General features: G+C 39.2%; 2 protein-coding genes across 3 annotated transcripts in view; both read right to left on the bottom strand.

Annotated features, from left to right (window-relative positions):
- The window catches only part of piwil1 (piwi-like RNA-mediated gene silencing 1), a 141190-nt gene extending 136478 nt beyond the window's left edge, over positions 1-4712 (bottom strand). Inside the window, exon 1 of the mRNA XM_034192708.1 lies at positions 4634-4712. Coding sequence (XP_034048599.1) covers positions 4634-4702 — 69 coding nt within the window. The 5' untranslated portion in view covers positions 4703-4712. The remainder of the gene's footprint in view (positions 1-4633) is intronic.
- A 7362-nt stretch (positions 4713-12074) lies between these two features.
- Positions 12075-14739, bottom strand: part of dqx1 (DEAQ box RNA-dependent ATPase 1) — an 81010-nt gene continuing 78345 nt past the window's right edge. For both annotated transcript variants that reach the window (XM_034192188.1, XM_034192189.1), the window contains exon 12: positions 12075-12773. In XM_034192188.1, the coding sequence (XP_034048079.1) occupies positions 12557-12773 (217 nt within the window). In that variant the 3' untranslated portion in view covers positions 12075-12556. The remainder of the gene's footprint in view (positions 12774-14739) is intronic.

Here is a 14739-nt window from a genome sequence, read left to right as displayed (position 1 = left end):
ATAGAAATGTTTCATGGAAACTGAATAGACTGCTACTCCTGAATGAGGATTTTGTTAAAATATTGGAGGAACAGACAGACCTTTATTTACACTTCAATAATGTGGATGAAGCAGACCCCAGGATTGTGTAGGATGCATATAAGGCGTATATGCGTGGAATAATAATATCATATTCAAGCAGTAAGAGGAAAGAGCGATTAGCAGAACAAATTAATATTGAAAATAAAATTTAAAAACCTGAGGAAGAATTTTTAGTATCTAAATCAGTTCAAGTGCTCAGGGAGTTAAAAATATCTAGTCTCATTATCCAATATAATAACAAAGAAAGCTGAGAAGGATATCGTTTTTGCACAACAAAAATGATTCGAGTTTGGCAATTAATCAAATAAATTGTTAGCGAGATTGGTAAATAAATCATCAAGCACTAGTTTTATTTCAGCTATACAGAATGAAAAGGGCCAACGTTACATGGATAATAAAAATATCAATGATTGTTTCAGGCAATTTTATGAAAAACTATATACACCTGAAGTTGACCCAAACACACCAATAGAAGGATTTTTTTAATGGCGTGAATATACGAGGTCTGTTAGAAAAGTATCCGACCTCATTATTTTTTTCAAAAACCATATGGATTTGAATCACGTGTGATTACATCAGACGTGCTTGAACCCTTGTGGGCATGCGAGAGTTTTTCACGCCTGTCGGTTACGTCATTCGCCTGTGGGCAGTCTTTGAGTGAGGAGTCGCCCACCCTCTCGTCGTTTTTTCATTGTTTAGGAATGGCTCAGAGACTGCTGCTTTGTTTGATCAAAATTTTTTCAAAAACTAAGGCACAACTGAGTGGACATCATTCGATAAATTCAGCTGGTTTTCAGTAAAAATTTTAAGGGCTGATGAGAGATTTTGGTCTGGTAGTGTCGCTTTAAGGATGGCCCACGGCGCCTGACGGCGATCTGCGCTTCGAGGCGGCAACGTCTCGCCGTTTCAAGTTGAAAACTTCCACATTTCAGGCTCTGTTGACCCAGTAAGTCGTCAGAGAACAGAGAACTTTCAGAAGAAGTCGACATGAGGAGTTTATTCGGACATTCCATTGTTAACGGACATTTTGTAATGAAAGAACGTGCGGGCAGAGTCGCATGTCGGGCCGGACCCGACCGCGGGGGTCGCGACAGGAAAAACACCCCCATTGGAAACCTTAACGGGCAAGTTGGAGCATGCCCAAGCTGTTAAACAATTTCTCAGTTAGTCACTTGTTGAAAGCCACCAAAAGCCGCCTGAATTTTACAAATGGTTTTCAACATGGAGGTGTTTTTCCTGTCGCGGCGCACACAGATTCACCGAGTCGTCACGGAAACGACTCGGTGAATTTGCGCGCACGTCTTTCATTAAAAAATGTCCTTAAACAGTGGAATGTCCGCATAAAGTCCTCATGCCGGCCTCTTCTGAATCTTCTCTGTTTTCTCACGACGTCCTGGGTGAATTAAGCCTTAAATTAGGATGTTTTCAGGTCGAAACAGGCCGACGACGGCGCCTGGAAACGCTGCGCGACGTCCCGCTCCGTGGGAAGTCCTAACAGCGACAGAAACACCCCATAATCTCTCATCAGCCGTTAAACTTTTCATCGAAAACCAGCTAAATTTCTCAAATAGTGTCCACTCGGATATTCCTCACAGGTCCAGAAAAAATTTTGATAAAGCAACACGCTCCGTCTCCAGCAGCGTGTGAAACAAAGGAATTCAGCCGAGAGGGCTGAACCACATCTCACTCAAGGCCTGCCCACAGGGAAATGACATCACCGACACGCGTGAAAAAAAACTCACGCATGCGCACGAGGGTTCAAGCATGATTGGTGGAATAGCACGTCATTCAAATCCATATAGTTAAAAAAATAAATAAAAGTGTCGGTTTCTTATCTAATAGACCTCGTACCTCGGTTATCTGCGGAACAAGCAAAATCATTAGAAGGACCTATAACAATATTAGAAATAGAGCAAGCCATCTCATCGCTCCAATCCGGTAAATGTCCAGGGGCTAACGGTTACCCCGTCGAATTTTTAAAATTTTAAAAGGGAAAATAAGTAAAGTTTTACAACGGGTCTTTAACACTTCCTTTGAATGTTCGAAGCTCCCTGACTCAATGTATGTGGCAAATATAATTGTTATTCCTAAGAAAGACAAGAATCTAGAAAAGTGTTCTTCATACCGCCCAATTAGTTTACTTGGTGTAGATATGAAAATTCTGTCTAAGATCCTGGCCACTAGACTGGAAAAGGTAGTACCTGATATAGTTAAGATAGATCAAGCTGGTTTTATAAAGGAGAGATCATCATCAAATAATACTAGGTGTCTTATTAACATCATTCAACATTTTCATCACACTAAAACATCAGGTGTATTGGTCTCAATGGATGCCAAAAAGGCCTTCGACCGTATTGAATGGGATTATTTATTCAAAACACTTCAACAATTTGGATTTGGAGATAAAATTATAAGATGGGTGAAACTCCTTTATGAAAAACCGGTTGCGTCTGTTTTGACTAATGGGCTCCTGTCAGCACCTTTCAGTCTTGGAAGAGGGACTGCTCAGGGAAATCCTCTCTCGCCTCTGCTCTTCTCCCTGGCCATAGAGCCATTAGCAATAGCAATTAGACAAAGAGCAGATATCAGGGGGGTAACATTAGGAACAAATCAGTATAAAATATTATTATACGCTGACGACATACTTTTGACCCTAACAGAACCTATACAATCCATTCCAGCTCTAATTGAATGTGTCAACAATTTTAGTCAGATATCGGGATATAAGGTAAATTATGGGAAATCTGAAATAATTCCTGTGAATATCTGTGACCAGGGAGAACCAGAGTTTATTAAACCATTTCGATAGGCCCCTACAGGGTTAAAATATCTGGGAATTTATATTACGCCCAAATCTAATCAATTGTATTCTGAAAACATTATTCCTATCATTAATCATATCAAAGACAAATTTAAATGCTGGATGAAGCTCCCTATATCTTTCTTGGGTAGGATTAATCTCATTAAAATGATAATCCTCCCAAAATTAATTTACCCAATTTCTATGTTATTTGTGTTTCTTAATCCCAAGGACTAAGGCTAATCCCAAGGCTGAGATAAATAGGGCAATCTCAAATTTCATCTGGGCAGCCAGGAAACCAAAAATTAAAAGGGACATTTTACAGCTTCCAGAGAACCTGGGTGGCTGGGGCTTACCAAAAGTTGAAAATTATATATTGTCTATTCATGCAAGAATTATTTCAATATGGGCCACTCAAAAACATAATTTGCCATGGTTTGAGATTGAGAAAGATGCCTGTAAACCATATCACCCAATAAATCTCCTAGATAAACGTACTCAGGAGCTGTCACCTAAGATTAAAGATAATTATTTGATTACTAACACTATTAGGGCTTGGGGGGCTCTGAGGAAAATATTTGAACAGAATGGGAATCTTTCATCTTTAACATCATTGGTAGATAATCCAGATCTGACAATTGGGGGCGTCGGCCAGGGATTTCTATAAATATCTTCAGCTAAGGCATTATATTAAGGCAAAGATGCAATCGCTGGAGCTCTCTGGGGAGTGTTTCACTCTTGAAAACACAATTTTGGATTGTCATAAGCGCGGGCGCTTTATTTCAAGATTCTACTCGGAACTGCACACATGCAAAAAAGACAGACTAGAAAAACTACGAACAACATGGAATACCACTCTCAAAATTACAATAGACTCTGAATCATGGGAGGATATTGTGCTGCTACCTTCCAGGATTTCAATATGTAATAGATTTAGGGAGATGCAATACAATATCTTACATAATGTTTATATATCGCCCAATATCTATAGCAAACATACTCCTGGGACGTCACCCAAATGCCCAAAATGTAAATTAGTCACGGGGACCAGATTTCATTGTCTTTGGGAGTGCAAACTCATAGAAGCATTCTGGCGGGGGATATGTGGTGAAATTAACTCTGTTACAGGACAGTCACTCCTCCCCAGCCAACTGCTGTGTCTTCTTGGCTACATTCCAGGGGACTTCAATGCCCAGAATAAAGAGATCATCCAATTTTTATTGATGTTGGCTCGAAAATCAATTATGGTTAAATGGGTGAGGGATGAAGCCCCGTCCATTCAGGTTTGGAAAAAGTTAGTTTCGGAAGTTGTAAACCTAGAAAGAATAAGATTTCGGCTTAAAGGGAAATCTCAGGATTTTAAGACTTGGGAAAAAGTACTGGATACTCTTAAAAATTAGAGGGCTGGCTTGTGAAATTTGTGTATTTTCTTTTTCCTTTTGCTGTTACTACTGTATACACATGCCCTGTTTTATTATCTGTTTTTGCATCTGTGCTGTATTGGTTTTTTGTTTATTTCTTTTGTGTGTGTGTGTGTGTGTGTAAATAATTAAAATGTTCAATAAACATAATAAAAAAAAAAGAAAAAGCATTCATGTAATCAACATAATAGATTACATCGACAACTCACCCAGCCCTAAAATAAAATGTTAATAATAAATGTTATTTTGAACGATTCCCACAGCTGCTCATTTCATAGTCAAATGTGTGTTGAAGCAATGTGAATAGTGTGAAGATGAAGACGTCACTTACCGCACCAGGAGTCGCCACCTCTTGGCCACGTGCTCGGCCTCTTGCCCTTGCTCGTGCCCGGCCAGTCATTTTGAGAGTTTCAAATCTATTGGAATAATGGGATATTTGAGAATTCACAGAATATCAACTTCTACAAGAGCTGTAGTTTCATGTTCAAATTAACTCCATGTCCCTGTTAATTCCAGAACAGAATTTAAAATTCTTCTTCTTACTTATAAGTTTTTGAATAATCAGGTCCCATCTTATCTTAGAGACCTCATAGTACCATATCACCCCAATAGAGCGCTTCGCTCTCAGACTGCAGGCTTACTTGTAGTTCCTAGGGTTTGTAAGAGTAGAATGGGAGGCAGAGCCTTCAGCTTTCAGGCTCCTCTCCTGTGGAACCAGCTCCCAATTCGGATTAGGGAGACAGACACCCTCTCTACTTTTAAGATTAAGCTTAAAACTTTCCTTTTTGCTAAAGCTTATAGTTAGGGTTGGATCAGGTGACCCTGAACCATCCCTTAGTTATGCTGCTATAGACTTAGACTGCTGGGGGTTTCCATGATGCACTGAGTGTTTTTTATTCACCTCTTTTTGCTCTGTATGCACCACTCTGCATTTAATCATTAGTGATTGATCTCTGCTCTCTTCCACAGCATGTCTTTTTCCTGACTCTCTCCCCTCAGCCCCAACCAGTCCCACCAGAAGACTGCCCCTCCCTGAGCCTGGTTCTGCTGGAGGTTTCTTCCTGTTAAAAGGGAGTTTTTTCCCTTCCCACTGTGGCCAAGTGCTTGCTCATAGTGGGTCGTTTTGACCATTGGGGTTTTTCTGTAATTATTGTATGGCTTTTGCCTTACAATATAAAGTGCCTTGGGGCAACTGTTTGTTGTGATTTGGCGCTATATAATTAAAATTGACTTGATTTGATTCTGCCTAGCCTAATTTCCAAGGATGCTGCACTCTGCCCGCTTTTTAAAGAGACCCTTTTGCAAGAAGCGGCTACAACAAGGCAAAGAAAAACCCGGAGGGGGAGGCACTCAACCGCCAGCCGCGCGGCGACCGTGGACGCGCGGGTACCAATCACAGACACGGTAATCAATATGTCTTCCAAACTATTGTCAGATAGTCAGTCAGAGGTCTGTACTTCATAAGGGTTTATCATTTGTTCCATACAGCCCTATCAACGCATTTGGTTTAAAGGTGGACCTTTTTAAATGCTTTAGACAAATAAAATTGAGACATTTTTTTTCTAAAATCAGTTTATCGACTCCAATGCAGTCATTGTTTAAAGGTAAAAGTACTTTCTGTCCTAATACATCCAATGCTTCAATTAATACGTTTTGTAGGCTATTGAACAGGACATTAAAAAAATGTGTGGATAAACCTTATAAATATAATCATAATCTTTCCAAAGAAGAAAAGATGCCCTGAAGGAATTAATGAAGGATAAAGATATTGTGATCAAACCGGCTGATAAAGGGGGTGCTATCTGTATTCAAGACTATGAAAAATACAGGCAGGAAATTCTACTCCAACTGTCAGATGCTCGTTTTTATAAGAAGTTGGACCATAATCCCACTATGCTCTTTCAGAAAAAACTTTTGTTTTATCTTGAAGAAGCTAAGTCTAAAAAGTTTTTGAATTCCTGTTTTTCAAATATCCCATATGCCCTGTTACATATACTCTTCCGAAAATACATAAATCTTTGAGTAATCCTCCAGGGCGCCCTATAGTGGCTCAAAATGACTCTCTGTGGTCCCCTCTATCCACGTATGTGGATTATTATATCAAGCCATTTGTTCACACCCTTCCATCATATATAAGAGACTCAAGTGACTTTATAGAAAAATGTTCTGATCTTAAAGATTTACCTGAGAATGTCCTCATGTTAACATTAGACATCACTAACCTTTATACTAATATTCCCCATGAAGGAGGTATAGAGGCATTAAGGCATTACCTCCAACAGAGAGATAGTTCATCTAGTCCTCCAAATGAACTGATTTTGGATTTCACTGAATTTATCATGAAACACAACTATTTTTGCTTTGAAAATGAGTTTTATTTACAAATATCTGGTACAAGTATGGGTACCATTTGTGCACCCAATTATGCAAATTTGTATGTTGGATTTTTTGAAAAGCAATTTGTGTTTAATCAGGAAAAAAATCTGTTTATGCGTAATATTCTTAAATGGTTCAGATACACTGATGATATTTTTTGTGTTTTTAATGGCAGCCCACAAGAGGTCAATGAATTTAACTTGTTGAACAGCTTTGAATCAAGTTTATTTTTTACATCGCAATACAGTACTGAAAGAGTCAGTTTTTTGGATATGCTGGTTATGAAAGCTAATGGTACTATCATCACTTCTTTATATAGGAAGGAGATTGATAGAAATACTTTGCTGTTAGCTTCTAGTTTTCACCCTACATCGCTCAAAAAGGGTCTCCCCATTAGCCAGTTTTACAGACTTAGGCGTATTTGCCATTCTGATGAAAATTTCATCGAACAGGCAGGGGAAATGAAAAGAAGATTCATAGAAAGGGGTTACCCATCCATTTGGGTTGAGAAGGCATATGACCTGGCTTTGAAGAAAACACGTTCAGAACTGTTAAAAAAGACTGTGAAACAGAAAAAGGAATTCTCTGTTACATGCATTGCACAGTATTCTCCTCACTCTGCTACCATCAAGACTATTTTTAAAAAACACTGACACATTTTGACATCTGATCCTGAGCTCTCTACAATTTTTAGATACCCTCCCCTCTTAGAGACTATCTTGTTCGTGCCAACGTTACCCCTAAAGTTACATCTGTCCAGAGTTTACTGGCACCTATTCCGAATGGAAATTACCAGTGTGGGAATTGTGCACAATGTAATAATGCTTATGAAACTATTTTTTTCCAGCACCCCCACTGCGGTAAAAAAATATCCATTCGGAATGTAATAACTTGTGTATCCACACATGTGATTTATCTCTTACGCTGTCCTTGTGGTTTAGCATATGTGGGCAAGACCATAAAACAATTAAAACAAAGAATAAGTGAACACAAAAGTTCAATTCGCAGAAATGACAGGAATTATCCAGTAGCTGTTCATTTCAATGATGCACATCATAACGTAAGTACTCTTCATTTTTGTGGCATTGAACAGGTCCCTCCTCCTTTTAGAGGGGGAGACCATGATAAACTTTTGAAAAAATGAGAGGCCTACAGGATTGAAACATTACCAACTTTGGCACCTAAGGGGCTTAATGATGAACTGATTCTCAATATCTTCTTATGACATTTTTCTATTATAGTCCTATGGTATATGCTCCATTTCCTCTGTCTAGTTTATTTATTGAGGCAGGTCTCTTGATGAATGGGTATGTGTGTGCATATGTATGTGTATATATGTATGTATATGTCTATTGAGCTGTCTTATATATCTATTTTTTATGTAATATGTTTCATTGTGACATACATTATTGTATGAGTTTTATGGAAGTGTATATTAAAAAGGTTATGTTTTTTTTCTATGACAACATCCTGTGATGTAATCAGCCACACCCTATTTAAGATGGCTTTTCATTCATGGAAATTATTTTCACTAGCCGTGCGTAGTCTGTAGGGAAATACAAAGAAGAAGATGGAAATTATTTGCCTGATGATGGCCTTTGGCCGAAACGTTGCTTGCTTGTTTGCTTGATTAAATTCACTCTTGTGTTGTGTTGCAAGTGAGGCAGTGTGCGAGAGTTTTTTTTTGGTTTGTTTTTTTTTTTGGTTTGTTTAGCAGCCTTTGTGCCTTCTCTTACGCACCTGTCGTTAAGGGATGTGCAAAGTGATTTCTTTTTTTACGAAACTTTCAATTTTAAAATACAAAGCATAAACTTATTTGAACCTGTAGTTTGTGCAAACTAAAAAGCAGTGAGCACAATGTTTGAGTTCAACATCAGACTTTAATGAAACGGGAAAAAAAACCCGCAAATTTCACTTTCCGTCATGGCGCAGACGGCACGTGCACATTAAATGGCGGAATGCGACACACCGGCGCTAAACTAGGAAACCTGCTACAGCGAGCAAAATTAACGTTTGAGATTTTAATATGTCATTTAAAGCCGTATAACCTGCACAGCTAACATTAGATTACACTGTTACTACTATCTGTATCAGCTAACACCGACATGAAAAAGTTCTTAAGCCAGTCAATTAGAGCTATTTTTTACAACTCGAGAAGAAAGAAAATAGAAAACCACAAAATTTAACAACATATTTTACATACATCTTGCCAGGTGTACTCACGTTAACAAGAAGACAAAATGATAAACAAACTTCACTCGACGATTCCGTCCAAAAAAAGCGAAACCAGTTGCGCCAACTCATGTATTGGCCTCTTCACTGATAAAAATCAGTCCGCATGCAAGGATTTATTTTTTAATACATAACCTTTGTTGAATATTTGGATACATGTTCTCAATATGTTTCGAGTAGCGTCTTAAACGATGTAGTACATGGACGTGAGTAAATTTTAGAACCAAAACCATTAGAACCGCATAAGAACTAGTTTTTGCAGCGTAATGAGCCTGGTGACAACGTGGTTGGTCTACTGGGCAGGTGTGATTTTTTTTTTTTTTTTTTTTTAAATATATACGCTCGATTCTATTCCATTACGTTTTATTTATTTAACAGTGAATATAGTTTTGTCTGTTTTTTCTCCTTATATAAGTGTCTTTCTTTTCCTATTGTTTATGCATCAATCAAATTCTTTGTAGGTGTAAAATTACTATATATTTTCGATTCTGATATTTGAGCAGTGATTTCTCTCCCATCCTGACTGTCCACATTTTGCATGTATTGTATTAATCCTTTGTTGTCAAGTGTTTTTCATGAAAGCTTCACAGATGAAACCAGCAGTGTGAGGTGTGTAGATCCAATGTAACAGCTTTACACAGAGACCTGCAGGCTGGTGGGCCTCGAACCCTACATTTCCTTCAGGATTACAGACCCCATGGTAGAACAACCGCCGATGCTTCTGGTCTTACCTTCCACTTGGTACACATCCATTTTCCCAATATAAGTTTTCGTATGAAAAAAGTACAAGAAATCACATACTATTTAAAAAAACAATCAATACAAATAAAAAAAACTGAGCAATCAGGATTGTGATTTGGGGGAGATGTTGCTACTGTGTTAAACATAAATATAATAAACGGAAATAATACAAATTATTTAATATTTAACATGAAAAACTTTGCTTCATATGAGACAATGTGATAAATGATTTAGACTCAAATACACACACACACACACACACACACACACACACACACACATCAAAAAACATAGAATCCCATGTTCAGATCATACCCAGTCTGCAAATTTTATTTTATTTATGGATTGACAGGGCATCTGCAAAGTATTCACAGTGCTTCACTTTTTCCACGTTACAGCTTTATTCCAAAAAGGAATAAATTAATCTTCCCCTCAAAATTCTACTCACAACACCCCATAATGAAAATTTTTTTTTTTATTTTGTAAATTTATTAAAAATAATAATAATAAAAAAAAAACCTAAGAAACCACATATTCACAGCCCTTGCTATGAAGCTCAAAATTGAGTTGAGGTACATCCTGTTTGAGATGTTTACTGGAGTCCACCTGGGGTAAATTCAGTTGATTGGACATGATTTGGAAAGACACACACCTGTTTACATATAAGGTCCCACAGTTGAGTGCATATCAGAGCTCAAACCAAGCATGAAGTCAAAGGAAGTGTCTGCAGACCTCTGAGACAGGGTTGTCTCAAGGCAGAAACATTTCTGCTGCTTTGAAGGTCCCACTGAGGACATTGACCTCCATCATCAGTAAATGGAAAAATCTTGGATCCACCAGGACTCTTCCTAGAGCTGGCCACTTGTTTAAACTGAGTGACTGGGGGAGAAGGGCCTTAGTCAGGGAGGTGACCGAGAACCCAATGGTCACTCTGTCAGAGCTCCAGCATTCCTCTTTGGAGAGAGGATAATCTTCCAGAAGGACAACCATCTCTGCAGCAATCAACCAATCAGGCCTGTATGGTAGAGTGGCCTAATGGAAGCCACTCCTTGGAAAAAGGCACATGGCAGTCCACCTGGGGTTTGCCAAAAGGCACTTGAAGGACTCTGACCATGAAAAACTAAATTTTCTGGTCTGATGAGACAAAGATTGAACTCTTCCCGACAGTAAAGCATGCTGGTGGCAGCATCATGCTGTGGGAATGTTTTTCAGTGGCAGGAACTGGGAGACTAGTCAGGATTGAGGGAAAGATGAATGCAGCAATATACAAACATCCTGAATGACAACCTGCTCCAGAGTGCTCTTGACAGACTGTGGAGACGGTTCATCTTTCAGCAGGACAATGACCCTAAGCACACAGCCAAGATATCAAAGGAGTGGCTTCAGGACAACTCTATGAATGTCCTTGAGTGACCCAGCCAGAGCCCAGACCTGACTGATTGAACATCTCTGGAGAGATCTGAAAATCGCTGTGCACTGACACTCATCCAACCTGATGGAGCTTGAGAGGTATGGAGGAATGGTCCTCTTTTGTCCATTCCTCTTTGGAATGGACAAAACTGCCCAAAGATAGGTGCACTAAGCTTGTGGCATCATATTCAAGAAGACTTGAGGCTGTAATTGCTGTAAAAGGTGCATCAATAAAGTATCGAGCAAAGGCTGTGAATACTTATTGATTTGTATTGATTTTATTTTTTAAACATATTTGCAAAAAAAAAAAAAAAAAAAAATCATAAAAATGAATTTACTCCATTTTGGAATAAGGCTGTAACATAAAATGTTGAGAAAGTGAAGCACTGAGTATTTTTCAGATACGCTGTATACATTCACAAAAATCCATTAGAGGCTGTTGACGATATTTCCAATATTTAACGCTAATAGTTTGCTACACAATAACCTTTGGACATAATTTCCTTGTAAACAATACAAGTCATTGCCTGATGGAAATCCAAATTTTGCCCAAAATGACTTTGACCTACCCTTAAATTACTGACCTCTGGCTGACCTTGCCAGGGCAATTCTGTAATCCACCTACAGGTATGTGTACTATATTTGCTCCAAATTGAGATGAAAATCCAAGTCCATGTACTTGACCCAAATGACGTTAGCCCAAATCAACCCTTTAAGGTGAATTCCAAGGCCAACCTTCTTCCACATACCAGGTTTGGCAGAAAAAACCTTAATGAAGCAGCGACACTTTTGTGCCATCATGAACAAAGAATGAAAAAAGTTCACTAAAATGAAACATCACTCAGATCATTCAGACATGAAACCAACTTTTTATTTAAATTTAACTTTTCTGCCTGGGTGTTTATCACCAAAATTAAGTTGAAGGAGAAACGCAGAATTACGACCAACACAGGAGACTGAAACAACGTGCAGGAAAATTGTTCATGTGTAAAAGCATGACAGCTAATTTCTGTAATTACTGGAGCAGAAGTGAGCACCAAAAAGTGCACAGCTCCACTTCTGTGCACGGCTCTTCAACATTGAGGTTAAAAGTCATCTGTGCTCTCATGGATGCATTGTTAACTTATTGCAGTAGTGTTTTGATAAAACCGGCACACGGCCCGTGACATACGTCCAACCTTCATTCAGCTTTTCAACAAATTTACAATTTTTTAAATTTTTTTTTGTATGTCATAATCTATGAGTATCACTCCACAATCAACAGATGCCCCACGTAGATTTAAAAAAATGCTTTTAAAATTCTAAAATTTAGAAAATAGTGTGACAACAATGGAGAAAATAAAGAGGTGTTTTTCAAACCCACTGTACATCTGATATACAAAGACAAATCACTGTACATCGTTTTCAACTTTAAATCCAGTGGGGGGGATATCACACAAACCATCAAAGTTCAGTCTAATGCAGTGAAACATGATCACTGTGTCACAACTTGAGGTCACTGGACCACGCACAGCTCAGTGGTGGATTGATTGGAAGACTGTGAACTCCCATCAGCCTCTCTGGCTCTGTGTGTCCTGCTGCACTCCTCAGACGCTCCTTCCTGGTCCGACCCATATCGAGGGTCTAGACTCTGCCTCAGCTCCATCAGCAGCTCTTTGCCATCACTCGATGGCAGATTTCCCAGGTAGTACTGCGGCGCCAGTTCAACCAACCTGCAACAGAGACACGACAGCCACAGGACACAAGTTTACATACAACTTGGATAAAATGTTCAAACTCAATTTTCTCCTGCTGCACATTATCCTATTTTGTAACTCCTGAATCTGAAAAGCTTGGGGCGGTATGGAATATGGAAACAGTAATTTGAAAAACCTGCTGCCCTGCCCCCCGCCTGTCATTCTTAAATTTACTTTGATTTCTATTTCATTGCAGCCAGTTTGAACCAAATATATTTTTCATATTTTGTGTGGTCTCCCAAAGTAACCCTTTGTCCGTGTGCTTATATCAACTATTGATGAATGACCATTCATGATGCAGGACCGTCAGAAAGAAGTGGAGCTCTATGGTCTGAAATTATAAATACAATCACCTGTTGACATCACCTGACAGAAATATAATTTAATCTCACTTCTCAAACCTCTCTCACCCTTTACATGGACTGTTTTTCCTCCTGCCATCACAAAAAAGATACAGGAGGAACTGCACCAGAACCACCAGGTTCCTCAACAGATTTGCTCCTCAGGCTGAGGATCCTGAACACTATTGTGCTCCCCCATCTCCGGGCCTCTCCCTGCCACTCCTGAACCATCCAACCCCCCCCCCCCCCCCCCCCCCCAATATCACAGCACTCCTCTGCACTGCTTCATACGTCACAGTGCTTTACACTCCACTGGTGCAATTCTTATACACTGCTATTTGCACTTTACCTGCCTCAGTATGTTGCTGCCAATGTGTGTGAGGGACTTGTATGTTTTACTACAACTGAAGCCATTTCTTTTTATATAATTATGTATGTACACTCTTCATGGTAGGAGGAACAATATTTCATTTCTGACTGTACAGAAGCGCAGGTCACAGTGACAATAAACATGACCGGACTCTTGAATTAGTAGCCCTGAATTTCTCCCAAGCCAGTATCTTTTTTAGAAAGTGTTTACAGGAATGATATGCAAGTAAATATGAACATTTATATAGCTTGACAGACTACTGTTCCAGCAGCACAGAGGGAAATTTCTCCTCTTACACAGAACTTAAAAAATGCTTCATTGTAAACGTCAGACACATTTAAAGAGTTTAACAATTTACTTCGGATTTGTTTCTCTAAGAATAAATGTCTCCATATGTAACAGGTGGACCAGAGTCTGTTTTGTCGCAACTCGTGAAAATTACAGTCACTGATGTTTCAGGCTTTGTTTCAAAATAAGCATACATATCTTGAGGTCTATGTGGGAAGAAGTGTGAACTGTGTGTGTGTGTTCTGTCAGAGAAGCACACACACAAACTTGGATTTGTCTGTGTGTGGTACTGTGACGTACGCAGTGGTATGTAAATGAGGATTTCATACTTATTAATGGCCATAAGTTCAAAATGAAATTAAATCAACCATGGCAGCTAAGGCCGGGTTCACACGGCAGGATAATTAGGCCGATATCAGACCCGATCTTCACCTTCCGGCAATCTTAAGGACGCCCCGACAATCATGATGACCCTAAAGATAATCTTAGATATTCCTGCCGTGTGTGGTGTGTTCAGAGCGCTCTGATCTGCTCAGAAGGGTGTCAAGAGCGCTCCGACCGTAAATCGGGATATTCAACTTGTTGGATTTTTTTGGCCCGATATCGCAGCGCGTGTTGTGTCCTCTGACCACAAACGAGCACGCAGCCTGCTGAATGTGACGTGCAGCCAATCAGAAAGTGAGTTGACGGATGCATGGAGCGGAAAATAAAGTCAAAACAGCTGTTCTGACTTACCAGAAAGTCCAGTGGTTGCGCTGTCTCCACTCTTTTAAAGAACACCTTTTGTTTTTCTTTTTGTATCATTTTTTCCCTTCTGTTTTAAAAAGTCCACAAAGTACCTCCGTTTGTTTATTCTGAAGTCACGTTTAATCTCGAGAGATTTTGCGAGATTTCCTGTCTGAACTGTAAATGTTTGTGTGTGAAATCTGTGTGTGTGTGTGTG

This window comes from Thalassophryne amazonica, chromosome 17, assembly GCF_902500255.1.
Source record: "Thalassophryne amazonica chromosome 17, fThaAma1.1, whole genome shotgun sequence".
NCBI lineage: Eukaryota > Metazoa > Chordata > Actinopteri > Batrachoidiformes > Batrachoididae > Thalassophryne > Thalassophryne amazonica.
This window is presented reverse-complemented; position numbering and strand designations above follow the sequence as displayed.